The 25,047-nt window shown below is 42.9% G+C and overlaps 2 protein-coding genes across 2 annotated transcripts; both read right to left on the reverse strand.

The window, feature by feature from the left end:
- Positions 1–92: 92 nt before the first annotated feature.
- PROZ (protein Z, vitamin K dependent plasma glycoprotein) lies at positions 93–10,374 on the reverse strand. Its single transcript, XM_079301715.1, has 8 exons — positions 10,150–10,374; positions 8,404–8,567; positions 6,996–7,020; positions 4,112–4,225; positions 2,797–2,928; positions 1,567–1,652; positions 1,364–1,487; positions 93–835 (listed from the first exon to the last, which is right to left on the reverse strand). Exons 1-8 carry the CDS (start codon positions 10,214–10,216, stop codon positions 324–326), a joined length of 1,224 nt encoding a protein of 407 aa, XP_079157841.1. The 5' UTR covers positions 10,217–10,374; the 3' UTR covers positions 93–323.
- Positions 10,375–16,484: 6,110 nt separating this feature from the next.
- Positions 16,485–22,871, reverse strand: LOC306798176 (coagulation factor X-like; the record flags this gene model as incomplete). Its single annotated transcript, XM_079298095.1, is given in 8 exon segments — positions 16,485–16,570; positions 16,573–16,583; positions 16,585–16,691; positions 16,873–16,954; positions 19,997–20,160; positions 20,164–20,208; positions 21,233–21,243; positions 22,744–22,871. Coding segments are annotated over 8 exon segments (582 nt in total). The 5' UTR covers positions 22,820–22,871.
- Positions 22,872–25,047: the final 2,176 nt, after the last annotated feature.

Consider the following 25,047-nt stretch of genomic DNA (forward strand, 5'->3'; position numbering starts at 1 on the left):
GACATTTTAAAAGTTTGACATTCTAGCAACATCTAAAATCACAGAAAAATATTCAACATGTTTTGAGGTTCAGGATGAACACTTCTAGGAAATTTAAAATTAAATCAGTTTTTAGTTCAATAACTAGGTTTACTGTATCATGACTTTGACAGTACTGTGTGTCAGCAGAAGGAAAGACAAACAGGATTTTCTGTATAAACTGGAGTTAAATATATGTTGCAACTTCCATTGCTGCAAATAATAGTAGAGTCAGATGGTGCTGGCTGTATCCATGTTTCCTTGCAATGATTGGTGCTTGAGAGTTGGTTGTGTTTGTGTGTGCCTTACTTCATTTTGTGTTTAACCCATATCATATACCTTGCAGTGTTGGTGAAAAGCAGTGTTTCCCAGTCAGTATCTTCCAGAGGCCAGGATGCCAGAATCCCAGTCAGGAACCACGTGCCCTTGTACTCAGTAACCAGGAAGCTGCCTCCAGCCAGGGGTTTGTCCACAGCCTCCTGGAGGTGCCCACAGAACTGCCTGTTGGTGAGGCTGATGTTGAGGATTTGTTTGCAGTCCTCAGCAGGAAGGTATGAAACCTGCAGCTCTTGGCCTTGGAGTTCATCCCCTTCCATTCTCCAGCCACTGACTGTACCAGGCAGTTTTGGAATTAAAACGTGTTCAGCAAAGTCTCTCTCAGGGGTGCACACAGGGAGGTGGTGGTTGTCACACTCAGCATGCTCCTCCAGTTGTAGTAGTGCAATGTTGTTCTCTCCAGTGTCCTCGTCATACCGGATGTGTATGTGCTTCTCTCTAACTTGTATTCTCTTCCCAGCTCCCCTTGTTCCATTTGGCCCTGTGGAGCAATGACATTTCACTGCTCTTAGCAATAGTTTATCAGAGACCTGAAAGCTGCATGCAAGTGCCTCATCATGCTGAAAAACACTTGCAGCAGAGGAGCTAAAGGCACTCTTCCTCAAAACATCTCCAGTGAAGGGAAATGAGGAATAATACACTGGCAGCTTTTTAGTGCTGGTAGGAGCACAAATAATTTGAGCAGTAAGGATAAATACTCAGCTCTGACTTGAATTTTGTCACGAAGCTAAAGCCACCAGTAAATCCACCATGTTAACTGATCTCTGGGTGCTGAGTTCTGAACTCAGTGTCAGGAGGCATTTGTCTCTGCTTGCCTTGTAAAGGGGAATGTGGGGTAGCTGTAGTTTTAGCTCAGATACTTGACCGAAGTGCTTAAATGAAATAACAGCATATTTGCTCCCTTTAACAATATTTTTATGCAGCAAGAAGTTTAGTAAGCTTTTTTAAAATTTAGCTTGTCAATACTGAAATGTTCTGCAGCAAGAAAAAAATGTGTTGGATTACCTACCAGCACCAACTCTGATTTGAAAGTGGCTGTGCAGAAGGGCACACTCTGCTGTGGTCAACACGAAGTTACTTTTTAGCAACACTCCTCCACAGAAGCCTTTCCCTTCTGAGTTTAGCAGCAGTGCCTAAGAAAATGCAAAGAGGCAACAGATAGCACTGTCCATGTGAGGGTAAGTGGTGGGTTTCAGGAATTGCTAGGAATACCTGCCAAGGAAATCGCTCATCATTTTTCTTCCTGGTTTCACTTATAAGGTTGTCACTGTCTTGAAGTCTGCCACATGCACATGCATCTAACAAATGAATTACAAAAGAAAAAGTTAAAACTTCATGCTGTGTTATTATAAGATGGCAAATACCCACAAATGCCCTACTGTTCCACCTAGGCTTTGGGGTTCGGCTTTTGCACAAAGGAAAAGGAGAATGACAGTTTCTCAGCTGGTGAAGATTAGAGTAATTTTTTTGGCAATTGTAGTCATAATAGTTTAGCAATGGGCTGAACATTTTTGGTCATTGTGTTAGGCTTGTAGTGACCAGGTTTCACTGTGCCTAGCACTAGTGAAATGAAGCTTCCTCTCCAGCCAACCATTAGCACAGCTTGCTCATTCATCTTTGTATCCTGTATTCAAATTGTGTCAAATACCTGATAGCTGTGGTCCAGTGTGGACAAGGGGAATCCTGGGATTTCCTTGTTACAGCTGTCACTCTAGGGACACATGCCTTTCTCATCTGGTTCAAACAACACAATGCTTTTTGATTGGATTGCCTGGTTATCTGCATTTCTCACTCTTCTGCTTGGTTTGGGTTAGGGTCACACACACTGGATTCTGTTCAGGTGAAGCTAAACCACAGGACACCTTCCAGGTGCACACATGACATGCTCTCACAGCTGACTGGGGCTTAGTCCACAAGGCTGAACTAAGCCAGTTTGATGTAAAGCCCACCTGAAGTGTGCACATGTCTTTCACCACCAAAAGTGTGGCTCTACAGCTGAACTCTGATTTGGCTGCTCCACTTCTGCTAATAACAGACACAGGTCTAAGAATACTACTGTGTTTTTGGTAGACCTTCTTTGTAAGGGGATGAAACTGAATGAGATACCTGAGACTGAATAAATAAAAAGGGCTACTGTTTCAAGCTAATTAATATGGCAGCAAATGTTTCTCCTAATTTATCAGACCATTGATCACCTGATGGGAATCAACTGAATCTCATTCCCAAGCAAACAGGTGTTCAGCAGAATTACTCTTTACCAAGCACAGGAGTGGAAAACCTGCTCCAGTGAGTGATATGTAGGGTGGTGCAAGTCCTCTCTGCTGATTAAAATTTAGATGTTTTGATCAAATAGCCCTTCTTTTATCATTACTTTGGCATCTTGGGTGTTGGTTCCTAGATTCATTTTTCTACCCAGTAATGTTGCTTTAGGCTCACACCTACCTAGTGCAATGCACTGTTTTTCATCCTTGCCCAGCTCATAGCCATCAGCGCAGGAGCAGCGGTAGGAATTGCTTCCTGGATAGCAGAAGTGATCACATCCTACCTTTGCTTGGTGCTGACATTCATTTTTAGCTAAACAGAACAAGCAGAGGAAAAACATGGAGCATTCTTTCATGGCTTGAGTCCTCTATGTTTTATTTTTTGTTTACTTTATGTGGCTTGGTTGTATTTACCACTACCACTGCACCAGGCACTGCACCCCTGAGTTCTGGGAAAGGATGCCATGGGTTTTTAAACAAAACACCAAGTATCTACAGCAAGGGGAGCTGTTGCACATGTTATGAAAACAAATATTGCTTGAGGAAGAAGGCAGCTAAGGCTTCTGGTTTTGAGGAAGAGCAAACCCATAGCTCTCATTCTGAACATTTGTTTAAATTATCAGTCACCAAAGATAAGAAAGAAAGAAAGGTACTATGAACTTTGAAACATGTTCATAGCTGAGCTTTTCATAGCTGAGCAAACACTTAAATCTTTAGCACAAAGCAACAGCTATTTGATCTAGCTCATAGGTAGCAAAAACTCTTGTGTAACATGTCTGCCTGAGGCTCATACTGAGATGATCTAGCTCCCAGCACTGGTCCAAGCTGTGTCACCTTCTGTGCTCCCCCAGAAGCTGGTCACAGTCACACCCCTTATGCAGAAAATGACCCTGCCTTGCTGCAGCCAGGGCGTCTCCCACCCCAGGGGACCTCTGAACCAGCAGAAATACTGATGTAAGGCCTGGAAAGCAGAACCTGGCAGATACAAAAATGCAATAGCTGGCCCAGGGTTTTCCCATGCCAGAAAGCATCTGTTTTCCTTTATGCTTTTTACTTCCACTGGAAAGGGTTTGTTTTCTGGAGTCCTGTCCTGAGGGACTGTCTGGTGGGTGTGTGTGGCCTCAGAGGCACCAGGGTGGCTGGGAAGCCTTGGTCCTTCAGGCCACACACCTGGGAGCACAGCAGGACCAGCAGCCAGGCAGTGCAGTGCAGTGGCAGGGCTGGATCTGGGGTGTACCCTGAGGGGCTTTGGGTGCAGCCCTTTTGCTGCATCCCTGGAGAAGGCAGGCTCAGGGCACAGGGACAGCCCGTGGAACCTCAGGATGCCATAATGTTTTGTAGACAGGCAGCACAGACACATCACCCCTGCTCTGCCCAGAAGTGTGTGTTTTAACCAAAACCATGGTATCTGGCATCATGGGAGAGCTGTGCATGGTTTCATGGGGACAGCCTGTGACAAGGGGAGAGGGGCTCCTCAGAAGGGGGCAGTGCCTTACCAAAAGCACAGTTCTCTCCCTCGTAGCCCTCGGCACAGGTGCAGGTGTAGCCACGGATGCTGTCCTCACACACCCCGTTGTGCTGGCAGGGGCTCGAGGAGCACCTCCTGCCACCTGGAGAAATGGAAAGGGAGGAGTCACCAGCACCACTGATCCCAAACTACACAGCTCCCATGAGCTGTGCAGACAAGTGTTGCGAGAGCAGTTTGGAAGGAAATGGGCTAAGTGTCACTGAACTGCTCCTCAGGGGTCATTTTAGCTCAAATCTGCTTCCAGAGGCATTCTTGCTGCCCCTGCCAGAGAGGCAGAGCCTCCTTCTCAAGGATGGATGCTCTGATTCAGGGAAAAGGACTGAGTTACAGTTCCTACTTTTTTACAAATGTAATATAATACTGGTGTTTTAAGTCTCCCCTGTTAGATTGATATGCACAGGATAGAAAAAGCTGGTATCAAAATTGTAGAGCAAGTGGACAGCAACACCAAAATAGGAGGAAATGTAACTTTTATATATCTGCACAACTACCATGCAGCAGCTCAGACACTAGCAAGCTCACTCTTTCTGATGAGCTGAATGTTGAAATGAGAGGGTGTCCTCACTGTGAGGAAAGCACCAGGCAGAGCTGCCAGTTTCCCTTCAAGCTGCCCTCAGGAATGACTCCCAAGCAGTTTGAGAACATGCTCCAAGAAACAGCTCCTTACTGTAGATGTAGGCTATCAGTAAGCAAGCCTAACCTGGGACATGTGGTCCAACCTTTCTATAAATTGACACCTTGTCAGAGAAGTTCACTCAGTCAGCAAGCTGCCCTAGCTGATTTCTGGGATGGAAAAGTGAAAACTCTGCCAGCTACTGAGGAAAAAAAACCAAACCCAATCTGCTTAGGCTATGGGCACACATATCTTTGAATGTTAGGTATATTAAAATACAGGCTGAAAAAGCTATCACCTTCAACCCATCTGCAGTCAGATGCCAGCAGCACATCCAAGCCAAATGTTGCCTCCAGGGAGGGTTTTGAGTGAATTAGGGGAATCTCACCTGCACTGCTGAGCAGGCAGAATTGAGGAGATGGAGCTAGGGAAGGATTACCCCTGCAGCCTGAAGCAGTTAGATGGATTAAAGCCTCTGAAATGCATGCTGGGAAGAAAATAAATCCAGCACCTGGCTTTATTAAAGGAGGAAAAAGAGGATTCAAGGAAATACAGAAGTTGGCCTGATTTCTGTTACTGGCAAGCTGCTGGAACAATTAAACTGTAGGCACACAGCAATATAAAAAGGTGGTAAGTAAAAAACAACACACATTTTTCAAGAGCAAATAGTTTAAACTATTTAAATCTAATAATATTATAGGATAAGAGGCCTAGAGGAAATCAGTGAACATCACAGAATAAAAATGTCTCCAATGACATTGTCATTAAGTGATCAGACTGCCATAAGGCATGCACAAAACATTTGCAAAGTGATGTTTAAAGAGAGATTATCAATGACTAAGTTTATACTGTTGATTAAAGAGGGTTGGGTGCAAGTGTAACCTCAGGCAAAGTGCCCTGACAGCAGACATCCTGCAAGATGCCACTACCTCAGTTTTGACTTGAAGGGACAAAGGTGGAGCAGTACAAAACAGAGCTGGTGGGTGACCCAGAAATCAGGTGAGTGCTCAGCCTTTCTGCCCAGCCCTCTTTTATTCCCAATGCAGATTTATCCACTGCACTCAGGACTTTCAAGGGAAAGCCATATGGACACCAGAGGTTCAGAAAATGAGATAATTGGGAGACAGGATGAAAAAATGTATTTGTTTAGTGAGGAGGAAAGATGCCACTTATCAAAGGCAACACTCTTTAAAATGTTATAGAAGACATCACAGAGAAGGAAACACACACTGGTGTTCTTTGGAAAGGAGACAGAACATATGGCTTTTAATTACAGCAAGAAAGCCACTCCTGAGGCTGAAGTCCTGATTGTGTCCTGATTGTGGCTGTGCTTGTTTGCAGGGACCACTCTGAACTGGTTGCCCTTCTCTCTTCCTAGGCACGAGAGGAAGCCTGCATGACATGCTTAGTACAAACATCCAATGACTCAATTTAGAAATTAATCCCACCCTCACAGAAGTAACACAATGCCAGATATTTAGCATCATTCTTCATAACATTTATAGCACTGATGGGATTCTTCTATGCAATGGTTCCCAGGACTCAGTGATTCAGTGGCTTGTGCAGAAAAATTATTACTGACTGCTGGGTTTGCCACCTTCTTATCCACTCTTTAAACCAAAGGTTAGAAATTAATAATAGCTAAGTTAAAAACAAGAGGTAAACTTGGGATGAAGCTTACAGAAAAAAGAGAGGGAATAGGCAGAGTCACCATAAGCTGGTGCCATAGGCTCCTTGTTCAGGTGGCATTTAGTTACATCAGCTTCTACAGATTTGTTTCTTGCCTTGGCAGTGACAGGGAATGATGCAATCCCAGTGTGCAGAGTTTGTGGACAGCTCAGTAGCTTTTAATATCTATTTATCTTGCTCAGGTTTAAGTGCTAATTTTGTATTTGGAAGATTTTGCTGGTAAAATTGTGCTGCTCTGTTGTATCAGAAAAAACATACTTTCACATGTCCCAGGCTGTTTCAGGTTCAGGAAAAGAAGTAGCTTATTTACTATGATAACCTTTACTCACCTACTTCTATTGCTTTAGCAGCTTTAAATGGTTTTTCCTGTATATTACTTTTAAAAAATTATTTCACATCAAGAATTTTCCTTCTGTTTTACTGCAGACATGACAAAGAGGGACTGATTGTTTCTCATAGAATAAACTCTTAGAAAACCAGTATTAGACTGAATCATAATGTTCATAAAGTGACAGTACTATAAAGGAGAGAAATCAAGAGGCCAGCTTACCATAGTAGATATCCCAAAATATTTTCTGTGAGAAAAAAAGAAAAGGAATCAGATTTTAATTCTCAAGTAATGTAATATGTCATAAATATTTTGCTAAACCAAAAACATGTTATGAGAGAATATATACAATTGTTTAAAGTTTACAAAGTTGCACAGCTATAATTTCTGCCCTGCTAGTAAAACATGCATGAGAAGGGAGGGGCTTTGCCAACTGATTATTTTATTGTTTCTAAGAAGCTGTAAAGGAAAAGAAACACTTTACAGGCCAGAGAGGAACAGCTGGATCTTTTAGCAATGCTGATAAATCCTGATAAAACTGTCTGTGTTGTCCCTGTGGCGTGCAGCAGCCTGGGAAGTGACCCCATCCTGTCCCATCCCACTTGGCCTGGCAGGTGCAGCTGGGGGCAGAGTGGCAGCACAGAGCAGAGCTGGGGCACACTGCTGCTCACCCCCACCATGTGCCCTGTACATCCCTGTGCAGGGATGCTGCAGCTCACCCTGCAGCTGCTTTCCCCTAGGGGACACCTCTGCCCACCTCTCCCTTCCCCAGAGCACCACAGCTGCCCATGGGCAGCCCTACAGCTGTTTCCTCTGCTTTCCCTGCAAGCAACACTCCATCCATATTCTAATAAAGAGCCCAGCATCCATCTGTGCATGTCCAGAGAGCCCCTGGTGCAAAGGAATTTGCAGCTACTCATCAAGTGAGCCTCTTTCTACAGGTCTCACTACTTGCTGGGGCATTCAGTCTCTCTGTTCCAGTCATAAAATCACAGAATGGTTTGGGTTGGAAGGGACCTTAAAATTAATCTAGTTCCAGTTTCCTGCTTTGAGCAGGGACACATTCCACTAGACAGGTTGCTCAAAGGCCCATCCAACCTGACCTTGAACACTTCTAGGGCTGGGGTATTCAATCCACAGCTTCTCTGGACAACCTGTTCCAGTGTCCCACACAGCTCTAATTCCTCTCATTTATTTTCCTGCTGCATGCATTTGCATAGAGGTGTTTGAGCTGATGAACTGGTGAAAACAATTTACTGGCTGGAGTTCCTTTGTGCTGCCCTCCAGGTGCTCTTCTGCTGACCAACACCCCTTTGCCCCTCCTGGTCCCTAAAGGATGCTGAAGCTGTATTTCTGTGTGTGGTCAGGATGGGACAGCAGCCACATGATTTACTAATATAAGGAGCATGCATGACATGTCATTTTCAGGAGAGGATCTGGAAAATATCAGAGCTGACCTCCTCATTTCCATTTTTACCATGGAAGACACCTGCTTGCTACCTGCTGAGATGGCAAATGCAAAGATTTCACAGGGAGAGAAACCCAAACAAATGAAGCAGTCTTGTGTTTCATAAGTAAAGGATCATGACAGCAGTTTTTATTGTGCATGCTGGCAAAAAAAAATACTTACCAGCATTTCATCATCTTCAAATACTTCTCTTGCTTCTTCATGTGTACATCTCTCTTCTAGACATTCCCTTTCCAAGCTGCCTTGAAGGACCTCCTCCAGAAGCAGGGAACTGCCACGTCTCTGTCTCTTGATAACACTGTTTGCATCAGCAGCTGATATAAATACTGGAACATTGTATGACAAAACACTAACATAAGTATTTTGATTAATTTCCTTATATACTTTTACCTTCTTTTTAAAGATAAATAATTTTGATTGATTTGGGGTTTAAGCCACATAAAACTTACATACTTAAAGAGCTTTACTGTCTTAGCCCAAATTCAGCTGAGGAGTTGTGACCTTTTACTTCTGGGGAATGTCTGACTTTCTCCCAAGCAGGGGGAATTTGGAGCCCTTCCTGGCACATTATTTTACTGCATGAGACATACAGAGTAGAGGGTAGTGGCACAGCCAGGGAAAGGGGGAAAACATTATTATAAAAGGTAGAGGTTATTTTGTGAGACTGCATAGGGGTTTCAGATGCATTGGAAGAAGTGAGTGTTAGTTGGATTAAGTTATGATGGTGGATCCAAACTGACGCTCTCCAGTCTTAGTTCATGGCAAGTTTTATTTTTTTTTACTGAGAAGGACATGGCTGAGTTCTCAATCAATTCTCTCTTAAGGAGAGTACATAAATACTACCCCTTATCAATGCTCATAGTTAAGAGGGCTGTATCCCATACCACTGTTATGTGGAAGACACTGTCATCTTTCAGATTTGAGTGAAGAGAAGGAGACACCAGAGACACCAGAGTCAAGAGATCTTAAAACTCCTCTTTGCAAATGATACTTCCATCAAAAACTGCCTGCCAGCTGGGCAGCTGGAGCCTTGTCTTCCACATGAAGAAATGTGTGACTGTGTGTGTCAGACTGTGTGTTACTTTCTGTGCTTGGAAAGTAAATGTGTTGGGGGCAGGGAATATTCAGGGGTTTTTTCTCTTTTTTGTACAGTGTTTGGGGACCCAACACTGCTGGTTGAACTAATCAATAATCACAGAACTGGAAAAAGTGAAGGCAATAACAAAATTATTCTGAAACAGTGTACAGATATTTAGTTATCTTTTTGAAAGATATCTCATAAGCAGCTGACTGGCACACAATATTAAAAAGGAAAAGCTTCATGACTCTGTTCTGCATTTGAAATGATACTTGACCCCCATCATATATTTCTGCCATGCAGTGGTTCTGACACATCCAGCACAGCTGGCTGTGAACTTCTGCTGCAGGGTGTTTTGACTTTCTCAAGAGATCACCATTTTTTCTTCCTTGTCTTGCTTCCCCTTCTTTTTGTTTTTGACAAACCATGGAGGATTAATACAGAACCATAAATTTCTTCAAGCTGTAACAAGCATGCATATTGGCCTCTTTCACAGGACTCCCTTATCTTTATTTCAGCAGCAACTAGAAATATAAAACAAAATTTTCTTTAATATCTGAAACACTCTAAAAATTGTAAGGAAAGACAAAATACTATCCTGGCATAAATGATGGTACTTCAAAACTATATTGTCCATTAACCTACAGCAGTTTTCACTTAGCTGCATGAAATAAACAACAGAAAATTAGAGAAAATAAGGAATGGACTGTTTTCATTGATTTCACTCTGTGCCACAAAGTAAACATTATACAAGGTACAAAGTTACTGGTGTTTTTACAAAAGCAGTAGCACGAATCAGAATTAAAGATGCGACAAAACAAAAGCCATACCTGCCTGCTCAGTCTGCAGGAAAAGGGCAGAGAGAAGGAAGAATATTATCCAAGAGCACCTTGCCATTGTCACCCTCTGAGCTTAATGGTGCCTGCCTGCATTCCTGCAGCTCTTGTGGGAAATGCCTGCAGGAGAGATGTTGAAGTTTAAAGTCCAGCTGCTCATGAGAAAACAAAACCTCTAAGGGCAAATCCTGGCTGCAATGTCAACACATGGGGAAATAAAACCAAAAAACCCACCCAAAACCAAAAAAACCAATGGCACCAGTGCCTCTTCTCTCCATTCCCATGTGAGGCTCTTTGCCAGTGCCACAGAGAGCTGCTCCAAGATTTGGATGTTCCTCCCGTGCTGCAGCGTTCGCTTCCCGTAACACAGCGAGGGTGGAGAGGAACAGCACGAACATTTCTTTGTACCCTGTCAAAGCACAGGCTGGGCAATGACCTCAGGGACCAGTTATGTCCCCACTAAACATTTACCAAGGCATAGCTGCAATGGGCAAATCCCATCAGCTTTTGGAGCAACCAAGCCCACAAGCATGATTTTCCATGGACACGGCATTTTTCTTTTCCAGTCTTAGGTTTGTAATCCCCAGCCATGAAGGGGAGCATGGAAAACTTTTCCTGATGTCAGGATTCCAAGCACACAGAGACACACAGACATATGCAGTCAGTGGAAGGAGGTTTAGGTGTGGAGAGGACAGAAACACTCTGGGTGCAGAGCTGTGCACCCTGTGGACAGGGTGACCCTGCTTCCCAGCCCTGGACAAGAGGAAGGATAAATCCACTGGCATGCAATGGCAGGGCTGCTGCAGGGCTTCCAGAACAGGCTGGGAAGAGCAGGAAACCATTGCTACACTCAGAGCAACAAGCAGTGAGAAGAAGAGTGGTTTCTTATTTAATCTGAGTTACTGAGACCATTCTGTGTTTTCATATCATAAATCCCCAGTTATTACTGAAGTATGCAGTTTTTTTAACAAAGTATGATTGATCTGAACATCCATGGGCAAATCCACAAATAAAACTTCATTTCCCACCAATTTCACCTTTGCAAACAAGCTTCAGTGGGTATTGAAGCCAATGAGGGAAGCAAACCACATCCCTCACCAAGGTCAGTCCTTGCCACCCCAGAGCTGATGTTACAGCTCACATCACAGGCCCCATACCTGCAGCAAATAATCAACCTGCACTTTCAAACTCCATTGTGGGACGGTTTTCCTGCAGTTACTGCTGGGCTGTTGTTCCAGAAGTTAATTTGGAGTTGAAACCCTTCTAATACTAAGCTTAATTTTATTCACAGCCAGTTCATGACCTTATGTATTTGTTTTGCTCTCTTGATACTTCTGCAGAACTAATTAAGACAGCCTCCCATCCTCTGGTTAACTGTGTCCATCTTTCCTCAGTAAAGGAGCTCTCCATGCTCTCCTCAGTCCCTTGAGGCCCCAAGCCCCATTGCACCTCTCCCATCCAGAGCTCTCTTGGCTAGGGAAGGGAGAGCTGTCACCAGTGCTCACATTTGGTGGGTGCTGGGGGCTCAGCGAGCTCCTCCTGTGCCCAGGAGTCACTGTGGAGGCTCACCTCACCCCTCTCCCCTTGCATGGCAGTGGCTGTGTTGCTTTTCCACACAGCTCTGGCTGTCCATCCCCATGGCAGCACCTGCCAGTGAGGCTGCTGCTGTAGGGCCCCACTAGCCTGGCACTAATTGCCTTTTCCCTTATGATGATGAATATCACCCCAAGCATACACAGCACAGCCAGTCTGGCTCCCTTCAGCGTGAAAAATTTGTCACCACCTGGTGTCAGCACAGGACTTTGCAGAACCCAGCACAAAAATTGGATCTGCAGATTTTTAATTTTTTAAAAAAGAAACTGTTTACATTTCACAAACCCAAAACCTATGTCAACTATGTCTTGTAGGTAAGTTTGTCATTCAAATTGGATTAATATTAATAACAGACAGATTCAGAAGCTGTATTCTTACAATATCTTAGTTTACATGGTTATTTTTGCTCTTACTGTGGGACCCTTTTGTACAAAAGATGTCCCTTGACTGAGCAGCTGTGTCCTTGGGAATGGGACACAGTGCACTCAGTACGTATGACACTGACTTTGCTTTTTCTGTGTTGACATCAATGCAACAGGTTTACATTTTAACTTCATATTTCTATGGAAAACTCCATAAACAGAGAGGTTTAAAAGGGCAGTCCTTTCCTCATGTTTTTCTTTATAAAGAGTATGAGGATTTCTTTTTTCCTTCCTTTAATTGCCACAGTGAGCATATGGTGATCTATTTCATTATGGAGTCCTGCACCCCATTTCCTGCAGCCCTGCTTAGGGATTGCCTTCCTCTGGAAGGGTTCCTCATTCCAGGATGGAGCCTCAGGCAGATTGCAGCTCCTCAGGATGGAGTAGCTGAGGGAGTTAGTCCTGCTTTAGAAACTGGTTCACAAGGAAATTATTCCTTGCCCAGTGCAGCAATTCGGGGGAAGTGGGTTTGCAGATCTGCTGCCCAGGCAGTGATGGGGCAGTGGTGGGGCAGGGATGGGGCAGGGATGGGGCAGTGGTGGGGCAGTGATGGGGCAGTGATGGGGCAGTGGTGGGGCAGTGGTGGAGCAGGAATGGGGCAGTGATGGGGCAGTGGTGGGGCAGTGGTGGGGCAGTGATGGGGCAGTGATGGGGCAGTGGTGGAGCAGTGATGGGGCAGTGATGGGGCAGTGATGGGGCAGTGGTGGGGCAGGGATGGGGACATGTCAATGCCACTCATCTCATGCTATGGGCTGGCCATCAGCCCTGCTGCAGCATGATGTGCCAAGGGCAGCTGTCCTGAGTAACCCATCACATGTCTTTTTGGAAATGCATAGCTCAGATAGTGAGCTGCTTAGTGCAGCTAAAATTAATACTGATTTCAGCTAAACACCTGGATTTGGATCAGCCAGGTCTGTTCACCACCTGCAGGGAAAACAAAACAACTTTTCTTGCCGAATCCAAAGTGCATCAGCATTTCTAAATGCAAAAGGAACTTGTGGCTGTTTCAAAAGAATATCAGCACGCTCTTTGTGGTTTGGTTACAGATTGCAGGAAACCTTGCAGGAGAGAACAGGAGAAGGAATGTAACCCCAGGGAGCTCTGATTTTCTGCTTTGGGTGCTGCACTCACAACAAGACTGTCAGCCTACCCTCAAGGATGTGCAAGTGTCCTGAAGGTCTGGCAGTGAAAATAAAATCCACCTTGGAACTCCTCTGACATTTGCTCCATCCCCAGAAGTGTTCAAGGCCAGGCTGGATGGGGCTTTCAGCAATCTGGTCTAGTGGAAGGTGTCCCTAGCCATGGCAGGCAGTGTTATACAAGGTGATCTTTGAAGGGCTCCTCTAACCAAAGCCCTCCTATGATTCTGTGATCTTTATAGATGCAAACTCTGACATTTTCTGTGCCTATATTATTAAAAAAGCAATTTTTGTTAATATTTCCTTTATTATTATATTAATATATATAATATTATAATTATATTATTATATGTATTATATTATATATGTGTTATTAATATTCCTTTATTGTATCTCTACCTACACCTTCATGTTTCTTTGCCTTTTTCCTCAACTTCAATATTAAAATTATTTTCTCTATCAAAATTCCAACCCAAAAAACTGGTTATGGAAGAACCAGGTCATGGCAGAGCACATTCACAGACAACATCATTGCACTTCAGCTGCTAGTTGCAATGATAGGTGAGAGGAGTTGGTAAAATGCTTAATTTTGCTCTGAGATGAGGAATATCCCCTCATCCTGTGTGAAAAATGAACTAAAATCACTTTGTGCCATTTGGAGGAAGATTTTCCACCACCCCTCCAATTTTGTCTGGTAACATTCCCCATTGTTCTAACCTGGAGTTCAGGATAAGAATTATTAAGGATGGCTCTCAGAGAAACCTAAACAGCAGATTTTTCTGGCAAACTCCTGGAACACTGATGCAGTCTGAAGTGGACAATGAAAAGATAAGACAGCATTTGGACTTTACCTAGACTTTTTAATACAGTTTCCTGTTCCTTTGTCTTTCTCCACTGAGGACATGGAGCCCTGCAGCTAAGTACAGATGCTGTAATTTAACCTTTGACCAACCAGTCACTCCTTCTGCAACAGATTCAGCAGGAGGGAAGTCCTAACATGACCTCAGCAGCATCAGTGCAAAGATTGCACCTGGCATCTTTAACCCACAGCCCAGACATAGGTAATTGGGAGCTAGAACTGGCTTTTGCCATCAACCTGCCTTCCAAGCTGTGGGAGACGTGGATTCTGTGGACTTGTGCAACTGCCACACTGCTGGACTGCTTTGGAGATTGGCTTCTGCATTTATGACAGGAAAAAAACCTCCATCCATATTGAAATAGGATGGCAAAAGAAAAGCTCATTCAAGTTTCAGAGTACACCTTGAGGATGATTCAGTTAAAACTCCATCCTGTCTGTGCAGACCCAAAGAGGCAGAGCACTGATGATCTGTGCCTGGCTATGTGTCTTGAGTGAGGATTGCAGTTCTCTGTGCAATTAAGCAGCTGTGGTAAGTGGCCCTGCAGACAGAATTTGTTCTTATCTGGTGCTGAGTATTTGAGGAGGTTGATGATGGTGTTTCATGCCTGGCAATGCAAACTGGGAGGTGAGGAAGGAGAAGCTGGGATGACTGACTCCTCTGAATGCATGTTGAGCTAAAGGCAGCAATCAAAGCCCATCACAGGTGTCTGTGCCCTCTGTAATTGATTATTAATAAACCAGGAGTGCTGCAGAACTGGGACAAGTGGTCATGGAGGGCTGGGTGAGGGGAGAGATGGATGGCAATGAGGGAATGTGTCAGCAAGTGCCAGCCCTGTGCTATGGCCTCCCTGTATCCCTGGCACACATGGAGCATGGCTCGCTGTTCCCTGGCTCTCTCCATGGTCTGGGGCTGAGCTATAGCCAGATGTTCCAAAGGAGGCCCTGTGGGAATTCAAACAGGGCTATATCCTTTGGAGCAGTGGTGTCAGGGAGTGACATGCAGCCATCAGGGGTTGAGCTTCTGTCTGTGGCATGAACACCATGATTGCAATGCACTGTCACTCCTGAAATGAGTTCATCTTCAGCCTGAACTTCAGAACGTGTCAGAGAAAAATGGCAGGGAAATAATGCAAATGGGACAGAATCCAGGGTGGTGTTTGTGAGTTTGTACAGGAAAACCAAACAGTGAGCATTGCAGAACAAACTTGACTGCTCTTCCTTTCAAACTGATCAACAAATTCCATTATAAAAATCACCCCCAACTTTCACACTTGAAAACCGGATATGGTGAGGGTAGGAAATGAGAAAAATATTGCACATTTTATGCCACAATCCAATTTGTATTATCTTTCTTCTCTCTTCCAAAATATACACTGATGTACTTTCTGGAGTACAACACAGAGTACTTTTTCTGTAGAGGCTCAAATATCTCAATATCTGCTTTACAATTTTTACATGTCACTGAACTGGCTGCAAAACAAATATTTTTTTCTCTGGGTTGAAATAAGGCAGAGGATGTCAGGTTCAGATGATAGGAGAGTTAGACTTTTATTAGTCTTTAAATATTGGTTTCTCTTGCAGATTTAATTTTTTTGCAGTTGTAAATAATTTGAACAATACTTTATATAAATAATAACATATAACAATATTGTAATTTTTAGGGTAGGCAGTGCATTCACTATTTGATAGCCAAAATCATTATATCAATAATGCTGGTGAAAACAATAGCTCAGAAAGAAAGCAGGAAGCTATCAGAACAGCAGTGATTTTGGTGACAGCAAGCAAGCCTTTCCAATTCAAGGAACTTCATCTAACAACTCATTTCACTCAGTTAATTAGACTCTTCCAGATATGAGTGGGTTTTGCATTTTCTAGTTTGGGTTTGTTTTTTTTTTCTGTATACATGTTTATAGATCTAGAAAATCAGGTAGCTTTTTCAGAAGCTTTTAAAATGCTGTCCAACTCCGACACTGTCTTGCTTTGATGTTATCCTAGTGCAGCCTGTCTCTATAAAGCATGTACTGCCACAGAAACATTGAGGCAATTCCAACTTTCATTGCAGTGGGAGGTGGGCTTATCCACAAAGGCAAAGCCTCCAATATACAAATTGAAGTTATAACAGCAAGAGCAGAAGAGTTCCTGAACCATTTGAAGAAATGTCATTATCTGAAACCAGCAAGCTCTTCAGGAAGTGCAGGCCCACCTTCTGAAAACCAGGTATTAGCTCAGGAATAAATAGGTATCATCACTTAAATATAGAACAAATGGTCTGAATCTTAGCAACATGTTAAAAAAGAAGAAAATATTAGTTAGGAATCAGACCTGATGGCCAAGGCAACTTGGCTTATCGAATGTCAAAACAATTCTCACCCAGGATAGGAAAATTAACAAGTGAGTGTTTACCCATATTTCTCACCTCCCACACCCTTCTCCCCAGCTGATGATACCTGTAACAAAGCAAACACCATTTCTGTTGGGTTCTCTGGGAATCTTCTCTATCTTCATGGCAGACATGCTTTCCATCTATCCTAACAGCACAAAATACATTTTCTGTGACCAGGCTATCTATGGAGAGTGAGTTTACAGATGTCCCTGTCCACATAAAGGATTTGAAATGCTTTCATTCTTTTGACTGGTCATGCACATTCAAGCATGTTCTTAAAGGTACTGACATTTCCAATCAATTCATCAGAATATATCAAGCAAAATCTTCTGGAAGGCATGCTGGGACCATATCCTCAGAAAATGTGATAGGTTTCTCCAATTTGAGAAAGAGAGTGCTGCTGCTGAAAGTTTGTATATCAAATTCAGCATGGCCAAGTATTTTTGCCACTCTGTGCAATGGCTCTTACCTTTCCCTGACTGCCATCCCTGTGTCAGATAATGAAAGTAGTTGCTAATAAAACAATACCAACAGGTCTAGGGCATCTCAATAATAGAAGGTATCAAAGTTTCTTGCACTCTATATAGGCAAGGTGCTCTACAAATAAAATTGACTAGTCCTGTATCCTGAAGCTATAGCAATTCATACCCACTTTGGAGAGGTTTTAGAGCAAGGAGAAAATCAGAACTTTTCAATCAGAATGGTGCTTTCAATGAAAACTTTGATAAAATGTTTTGAGCCTCATTAGAGTATTCAATGGAACTCATGATCAATTCTTCTGTGTCTTCAACACAGAAGAATTTTGCCTCATTTGTAGAGCAATATAGTCAGACTTAAAAATAAAGTAGATATTTATTCTCTTTTAGAACTTGAACATTCTGCATACAATAATTAACAAATTCACATATATATTTGGTCCTCCTCAATTTGTGTGAAGTCTTTTTGGGAATTAAATGGTCAGGCAATTGGAATTAAAGCAACTACAATTTTTTCTTTACTCTGGTAGGTTGAGTACAAGTTTTATGACTCAGAACCCTATTTTTCAGTGCCTAGAATTTGTGATAAACTACTTTTTAATAACCAACAATATTAAATAATATATTTGAGGTTTCAAGTATGGAACAGTCCCAGAATAATATCTACATGCTGTTGAAACAGTTATTGCTAATATCTGAATGAGGCATCTGGAATTCTTCAGTGTTTGGCCAACACAGGAAGTTGCATAAAGTTGTAATATTAAACCAATTTAACTATCTTAGCTCACCCTTACCTGCCCATGTAACTCACTACTTTATGTTTGACTTCTAACATATATAAAATACACTAGGTCAAGCCAACCTGAAAGAAACTGTCTATTCTATAAATTTTGCCATGTACTTCACTGTTAGTCAAAAGATAAAATGAGGCAGTGAGGAGCAACAAGAGGGTAAGAAAAGCTCTGCTAGAATTCAGTGTCTCACATATGGAGAATGAAACATGGGACAGTTTCTTATTTTTGTAGCAAAGGACAAGATGAGGAGCACTTATCAACAACCCCATACCTGCAATCCACTTCTTCCCTAGGCTCCCCCTCCCAGCACTTGCTTGATGCTGAAATGGAGACACAAGATCCTTGGGGGCTGGAGACCTGTGCAGAAGAGCAGTGCTCAGGGGAGTGGAATAACCCACCCAAAATGCTGACACCAGGGAAGCCTGGCCCTTTGGGAGCAGGGCTGGAGGAGCATGATGAGGAGAAATCAGCTCCAGTCCAGGCTCCTTTCCTGCCACAGGGACATGCAGGGTGAGTGCTACCCTCCCTGGTGACCTCCAATTGTCTGCTCGAGGCCTCAATGGATTCCTGTTTTCAGGATGGGCATCTGTGATTTTCTGTCATCTAGTTCATGATCTCTGAGCCCCACGTGGGAACTGGACTGCAAAGGCAAAACCAAAATGCTTGATGTATGTGTGGTGCTGGGACTTTGAAGCATGATTTGCATGCTGACAGCCAAGAGCCCCTATCCAGAACACTGAACACACTCTGTGGATGCTCAGCTGATCTCACCAGCCTCCACCAGAGCTCAGAAATACCTGATTTAAGCCAATGTATAGAAAATGGAGGACTGTGGTCTTGCATTCCTGTATGGGATGGTGCCTGTGCTGTGCCTGAGGCTCCAAGCTGAGTGACAGGCAAGGAACCTTGTAGAGCAGAGGGACACACAGCTGCTGTTGAAAGCAATTTCTGTCACTGAAGTGCCATCCAGCAGAGCTTGTGTGACAGAGCCCTTGGTAGAAAGAATAGTTTTATGGTCAGGAAAGCACATCTAGTTTCCATTGCATCTTGGGTTGGTTTTCACCACAATTATTGAAACCTGCTGAGCACAGGTTTCTCAGACAAAAGCAGCCTTTAGAGTTACAGATAGGTAATAGCCTTTTACAATCCAATTAGATATGCATGTGTCCTTGTCAGGTTTGGCTCTGTTAGATTTCTCAAGACACTAACAAAAACTTTGCACCTGCAAAAAGATTGGAATGTCTGAAAAATGAAAATAATTTTCATTTGTATTAAAACTTACCCATTTTGAGTATCAGGAAGTGGGTTCAGCATTTTCAAAGTATATAAAAGTTAAATATCTTCCATTGTTGGTATAATTATTGTTATGTATCTGCTGTTAATAATCATTTTTTATTGGAAAAAAAAGTATTCTATGTTTGGAATCATAAGTTTATGATACTAATTTGGCATTAAATTATGAAGAGTATTATAACATATATTAGACACAGAAGAATAAACAAAGACTTGTAATTCTTAACTTTCAATTTGAAGGCAAAACTGATTGAATTAAATTCAGTGTCAGTAGTTATTAATGTATTTAAGTTGCCACATGTTAACTGCAGAAAACCTGTAGTTAGAAGAAAAGAGAACGGCAGATTGTATTTCTTCCAGATGGAACAAGTGGTCTTTGAGGAGAAGCAAGTGAAATATAACTCAGTCACATGATGTTACTACTGATAATGGTCTTTGTGAACTGTATATTGTAAAGGGAGAAATTTCTTGGATTTCTACTTACTTGGATCTGTAGGCATTCAACATATCCCAGAGGCCTTGAAATTAGACACCAATTTTTATCAATTAAATCTAACCTGTTACTTTCAAACAAAATCCTCCATAGCATGAAAGACCTGTTTCAGTCTTTGGGAGAAGAGGAATCTGAGCCCTGCTGTAATCACCAGTTTCTGATATGGTTTTCCCCCTGCTGGGACATGGATTTTGCAGTCCCCTGGAGAACACACCCAACTGAACAGAATACTTTCTTCAGCTATTTTTGCTGCCACACATTCCTCACAGTTGCATAATTTGATGTTACTTAAATTGTGTCCTCTGGCTAAGATCTTACTAAATTTGTTATCAACAGCTCAAATAAGCCATGTGAAAGGCCTGAACAACTAACATTATCCTTTGTGCTACAGTGGCACTGCAACAAAGCAGCACTTCCTAAATGTGGTACAGATGTGATGTGTCCCATAGAATGAACTATAAATGTGCTTTGTACATACAGAACCACAGGTTTTGTCATTGCCCAGGATGTACCCAGCAGCACAGGAACACGTGATTCCTGCATCTCCAGTTTTTCAGAACTGCTCACAGTTCTCAAGTTGACCTTGCATCACTTGGTATGACTGCAAAGGAGACAAATGTGCAGGCAGGTTACACGTTCATGGTGACTTCATAAAAGCACAATCAGCTTATAAAAGCTGGCTCACAAATATTAGGCAAACACCCCATCACTTTAGGAAATACAATACAACTCCTGCAAAAGGACTTACTAATAACAATAGTTGTACTATTATTTATAAAATGGTAAGCTGTCAACATTTGGTTGACTGCTACTATTCTACATCTTATGCTGTGTTTTCCAGCTCTCAGAGGGCAGTTCAAGGGTTGCCAGAACAACCATTGCACTGAGGCAAAGATGAACATTGATGTGGGTAAGAGGCAAAAAATACCAACAGCTAAAGCATCAATAACAAATGAGGTATTGGTCTCTTGGTAGACCCTTGCAATATTCCTTTTCCATCTCTATATGGTTCATGCTACCTTAGCTCAGTCCTGGTATTGCAAGGTCACAGGCAGAGTGAGAGAGCTCTTCCTGGCTCTAACAGTGCAAGAGCAAGTAAACTGGTCCTAAAGATGTTGTCTAACCTGTTCCTACAGATTCTTAATGAGATTCCACAGCTCACCCACACAGCTTAAGGCACTCGTTAATGAGCCTTACAATGTCTAAAAAGTATTTCCTAATATCTATCTGAGTAGCCCTTGGAGTGATGGGATCTCATTACTTCTTATCCTAGATGTTTATCATCATGAAAGCATAGAAGTCTTGCTTTTATTACATATTTCACAAATTTCTGTGTTTGTGTGGTGTGGAACAAAAGGTGAAATTTTGTTTTTGTGTTTACATAATTACCTTCTATTTACCTTGGACCAGTGTTTCAGTTTCCCAAGACTTCCTGAATGCTCATCTCAAGTTATGGTAGTCCTTCCAGTCTGGAAAGAGGTAAAAAAGCCATGAGAAAACACTCTGTTATGTCTTGCCTGTTACTGTGTCAGAGGTCTTCAGGCCCACCTGTGTGGAGATTCCCACTTGCTATAACCTTTCAATCAAGTAGCACAGTTTCTTGACCAGATTTGCACCAAACTTACAGATGTTCCTGCTGCAATAAAAGTTCCAGATAAAATGATGTTAGAATCCTCCCTTAAAGGAGAGACCTGAGGTTTACTCCATGTTTTGCAGCCACCCAGCCTGTTATGCTGTCTTTGGGAAAAATTGATGTGATTTTTCCCTTGGAGAAATTTGATGTGATTTTTTCCTGAATAGTGCAGTTCAGCTGTTTCTTTCCTCCTTGTTGGGTGCAAGTTATTTGGTACCTTAAGGAAGAAAGAGTTTCTTCTTCATTGGGCACAGACTAATATTCATTGTCTTTCTTTCAATATTCAAATACTTAGACCAGCTCTTGATTTTCACATCATGTTTATCTTATTGCATTTACTCCTCAGCTTTTTTGGTTTTATGTCAGAACATTTACAATTCTCTTTATATAGAGCTAGGCACTTTTACACTTGCTTTTGAAGGTCAGGTCATGAAAGATCACAGTTTTAATCAATTGTCCTGTACTTCCCTGACCTTGGGACAGTTTTGATACATGCCTAAAACACTTTGGGGCTTTGTGGGGATTTAGAAGTAGCATCTCTTTGAAAAATACATTAATTTTATTCTCTTATTCTTTATCTTTACTTCATTAACAAACTCTGCCATTTTTGCAGTTACTTTCATAGAAGTTATCTTCCGTCTCTGTTTTGTAAAGCAACTTCTAGTCTATATTTTAACATTAAATGCACACAAGTGAACTCAAAATTGTTTCTGACATGTTTATATGACATTTTCCTTGAAACATTCTGAAGGCTCACAGGGCACCCTGTGTCCCACTAAGTACCTCTCCCATCTCATCTCTGGGATGTCAAAATCCAGGTCTAACTCATAGCTCTTGTAATGGTGATGACTCAGGTGTTTGTTCAGTTGTCTCCAGTCACAGACAACAGAAAATTAAAGCACAAGGCATGCATCATGTCCGCAATATGATTCATAAACTTACTCTGTAGAGAGGATCTCAGGGTCTAACCTGAAGGAGAGGAAGGATGATGTATCAAGTGGAGATGTGATGATTTATCAAATGGAGATGTGATGATGTATCAAGTGGAGATGTGATGATTTTGTGGAGATGTACAAAATTACAGTGGGTGATGGGGTAGGGATCTCATTCCCCTCCACACTGTTAAACATTGTGGAGTTCATTATGTCCCCCAGTAGCTTATCAATAGTTAGTAAAGATTATTTATTATCACATTCCTTGAGAACATAAAGAATAGCCCATTAATTGTTCTGAGCATTTGAAAATACTACATATCAACACACTGACCCAATAATTTACACTGACACAACTGCCAGTCCAAAATGGAATTCCCCACATGCCTCAGCCCTGGATATCATTCCACTGCAGCTGGCAAAGGGAAGCAAGGCAGAGACAGCAGAACTACCAGGTGTTCATGTGTGTCCCCTGCCCTGCAAAGCAGGGACTGATATTATCAAAATATTGACAACTACCTGCATGGTTGAGGCAAAGCAGCACAAAGCCAAGTCAAAGCAAACACTCTACCTGTCTGCCTCATCTGAAGGAAAAGGAGAACAACGGGAAGAAGCCACATTGTCCCACGATGACCCGCCGTGCCCATGCTCCGAGCTCACTGTGCATCACCCACTGCTCTCCCTGCAGGGCACTGGGGCAGCTGCACAATCAGAAACACCACAGAGCAAAGGTCACTCACTCATGAGAAAACAAAACCTCTGAGAGCAAAGTCTGCACTCAATGCCACCATGGCGCAGTGTTAAGACAAAATAGTGAGTGTGCTGCAGCAATGTCAACCAGAGAGCTTAGTGCTGGCAGAGCAGCTCCAGGAGGCTTCCCTCTAGAATTTTTGGCAAATCCTCTCTAAGATAGCTGGACTGTGCAGGCAGCAAGGAGCTAGAGTAAGTGATGTGGCTCTTGCCCGTGTCCCAAGGAAGGCAGAAGAACCAGAACTAGAACTTTGTGCCTGCTGTAGGCTGGACCAAAGCAGGAAGGCACCCCAGAAGTGAGGATTGAATCAGGGCATCAAGTTTGCAGATCTTGGTGAGCACATTGCAAAGATGTTACCCATCAGCTCCATCCAAGCACTAGAACAGACAGCAATTCCCCAGATTCATCAATTTCCATTTTATTGTTGCTGCTGGAGGGTGTTATTGTTTGAAAGCAAGCCTACAGAATATCCCAAGGCAGAAACACACATAATTGGAAATTTAAAATAAATACAATAATCCAGAAATACTGACAGAGTCAGAATACAACCTGACACCCTGTTGGTCAGGGTATTGGGAGTAGTCCAATTAAATGGAAGCTGCAGTTCTCTTGCAGTGAAACGTGGTTCTGTTGAAGCAGTGATCCTGTAGAAGGGTTTGATTGTCTTCTGAAGGTCCAGTGAAGGTTATGGAGCTCTTGTCCTATGGGAATTCAGTAGGTAAAACTGACTTGGTGTTCCAAACCTCAGATTATATTCAGGTATGAATGCTTAGTTCCTCCCCCTGGTGGAGCATCTCACAAAGGGATGATGTAATTGTCTCAGTCATGCAATACAACTCAATGGTCCATTAACAGAAGATAACCCCTGGAGTTAGCTGGGACGAGTCATGAGGGAGATAAGGAACACTGCCCTGCCTGTTTTTAATAGCTTATGAAGATGATGATAGAATACATACTTTTGGGTAACCTTATATTGTAACCTAAGACAAGGGGTTCTGGTTGTATGTGCTGTTTTGTCCTGTTCAAACCACTCCAAGGGGACAGCTCTTGACAGGGCACTGTGGTCTGGGAAGCAGGCTGTGGAAGACAATGCTGCCAGCTGAGTCACCTGCATCAGGGAGCTTGTTCTTACCATGCTAGTGCAGGGCACAAAGGCATGATCCTAACTGGGACATTCTGCCTCTGTTGCTCTCCTGGAAAGACTGCCAAGGTCTCCCAGCCCAGACTACTGAGCCAACAGGGGAACAAGTTGACCTCCACTATAATTTTGGCACGTTGGCCAAGGCTCCAGGGAAGAAGCTGTCTGGGAAGTTGCTTCCCATTGGACACTGAGCTTGCTGCAGTGTTGTTTCCTCCCAGTCTGGAGGATATCATAACAAAGGGCAGCTTGTCCACATGGGCTCCTTAGGGCAGCCTCCATCATGCTGCACACCTGACAGCTGCTTACATCTCCCACTCTGGAAGACAACCAGCATCACAGACTTCACTGTCTTCCTGGGAAAATCTACTGCAGGGCTTCTCTAATCACAGGGCTTACTTACCATCCTTCTTTTCTTCCCTTGAGTCTCAGCACTGGCTTTTTCCTGAAGACAGAAGAAGCCTGAGTACTGCTTAGAGCCTCTCTGTCCACCATCCTTGGTCCATGCCAGCTTTTGCCTAAGCCAGCTGGGTCTGCTTGCCAGGAGGAATTCCAGTATCTTAAAATCCACCTGTTTACTCAGCAGCTGTGTGCTGTGTCCCTTTCCTGGACTGTCCAATATGTTCAAATCTGCTGTGTGAAATCTGTGAAATTCCCAAATCATTTGTCTACATGACAAAAAAAGGAGCATGCTTTAATTTCCTCCTTTTGTAGAATGTCCTAGGTTGCTTATGACCTTTGATAGGGGTCCAGAGGCAAACAAATATTTCACTCATGTTCTCTCACCGTGGCTGAGATGCTGGCACAGAAAGAGCAATGGACAGCAATGGACATGAAGTGATGCCTTCAGCTAGCTCAACACCTTTACAGCCCACTCTGGTTTTTTTTGCTTCTGTCCTCAAGCTCTGCTTAAGCAGGAGAAGGCCCTCAGCAGGAGTATGTAAGTTGGATTTGGGTAGGACTCAGACCTTGAAGAGGGATCTTTC

Source organism: Erithacus rubecula (genome assembly GCF_903797595.1).
Source record: "Erithacus rubecula genome assembly, chromosome: 1".
In the NCBI taxonomy this organism is placed as follows: domain Eukaryota; kingdom Metazoa; phylum Chordata; class Aves; order Passeriformes; family Muscicapidae; genus Erithacus; species Erithacus rubecula.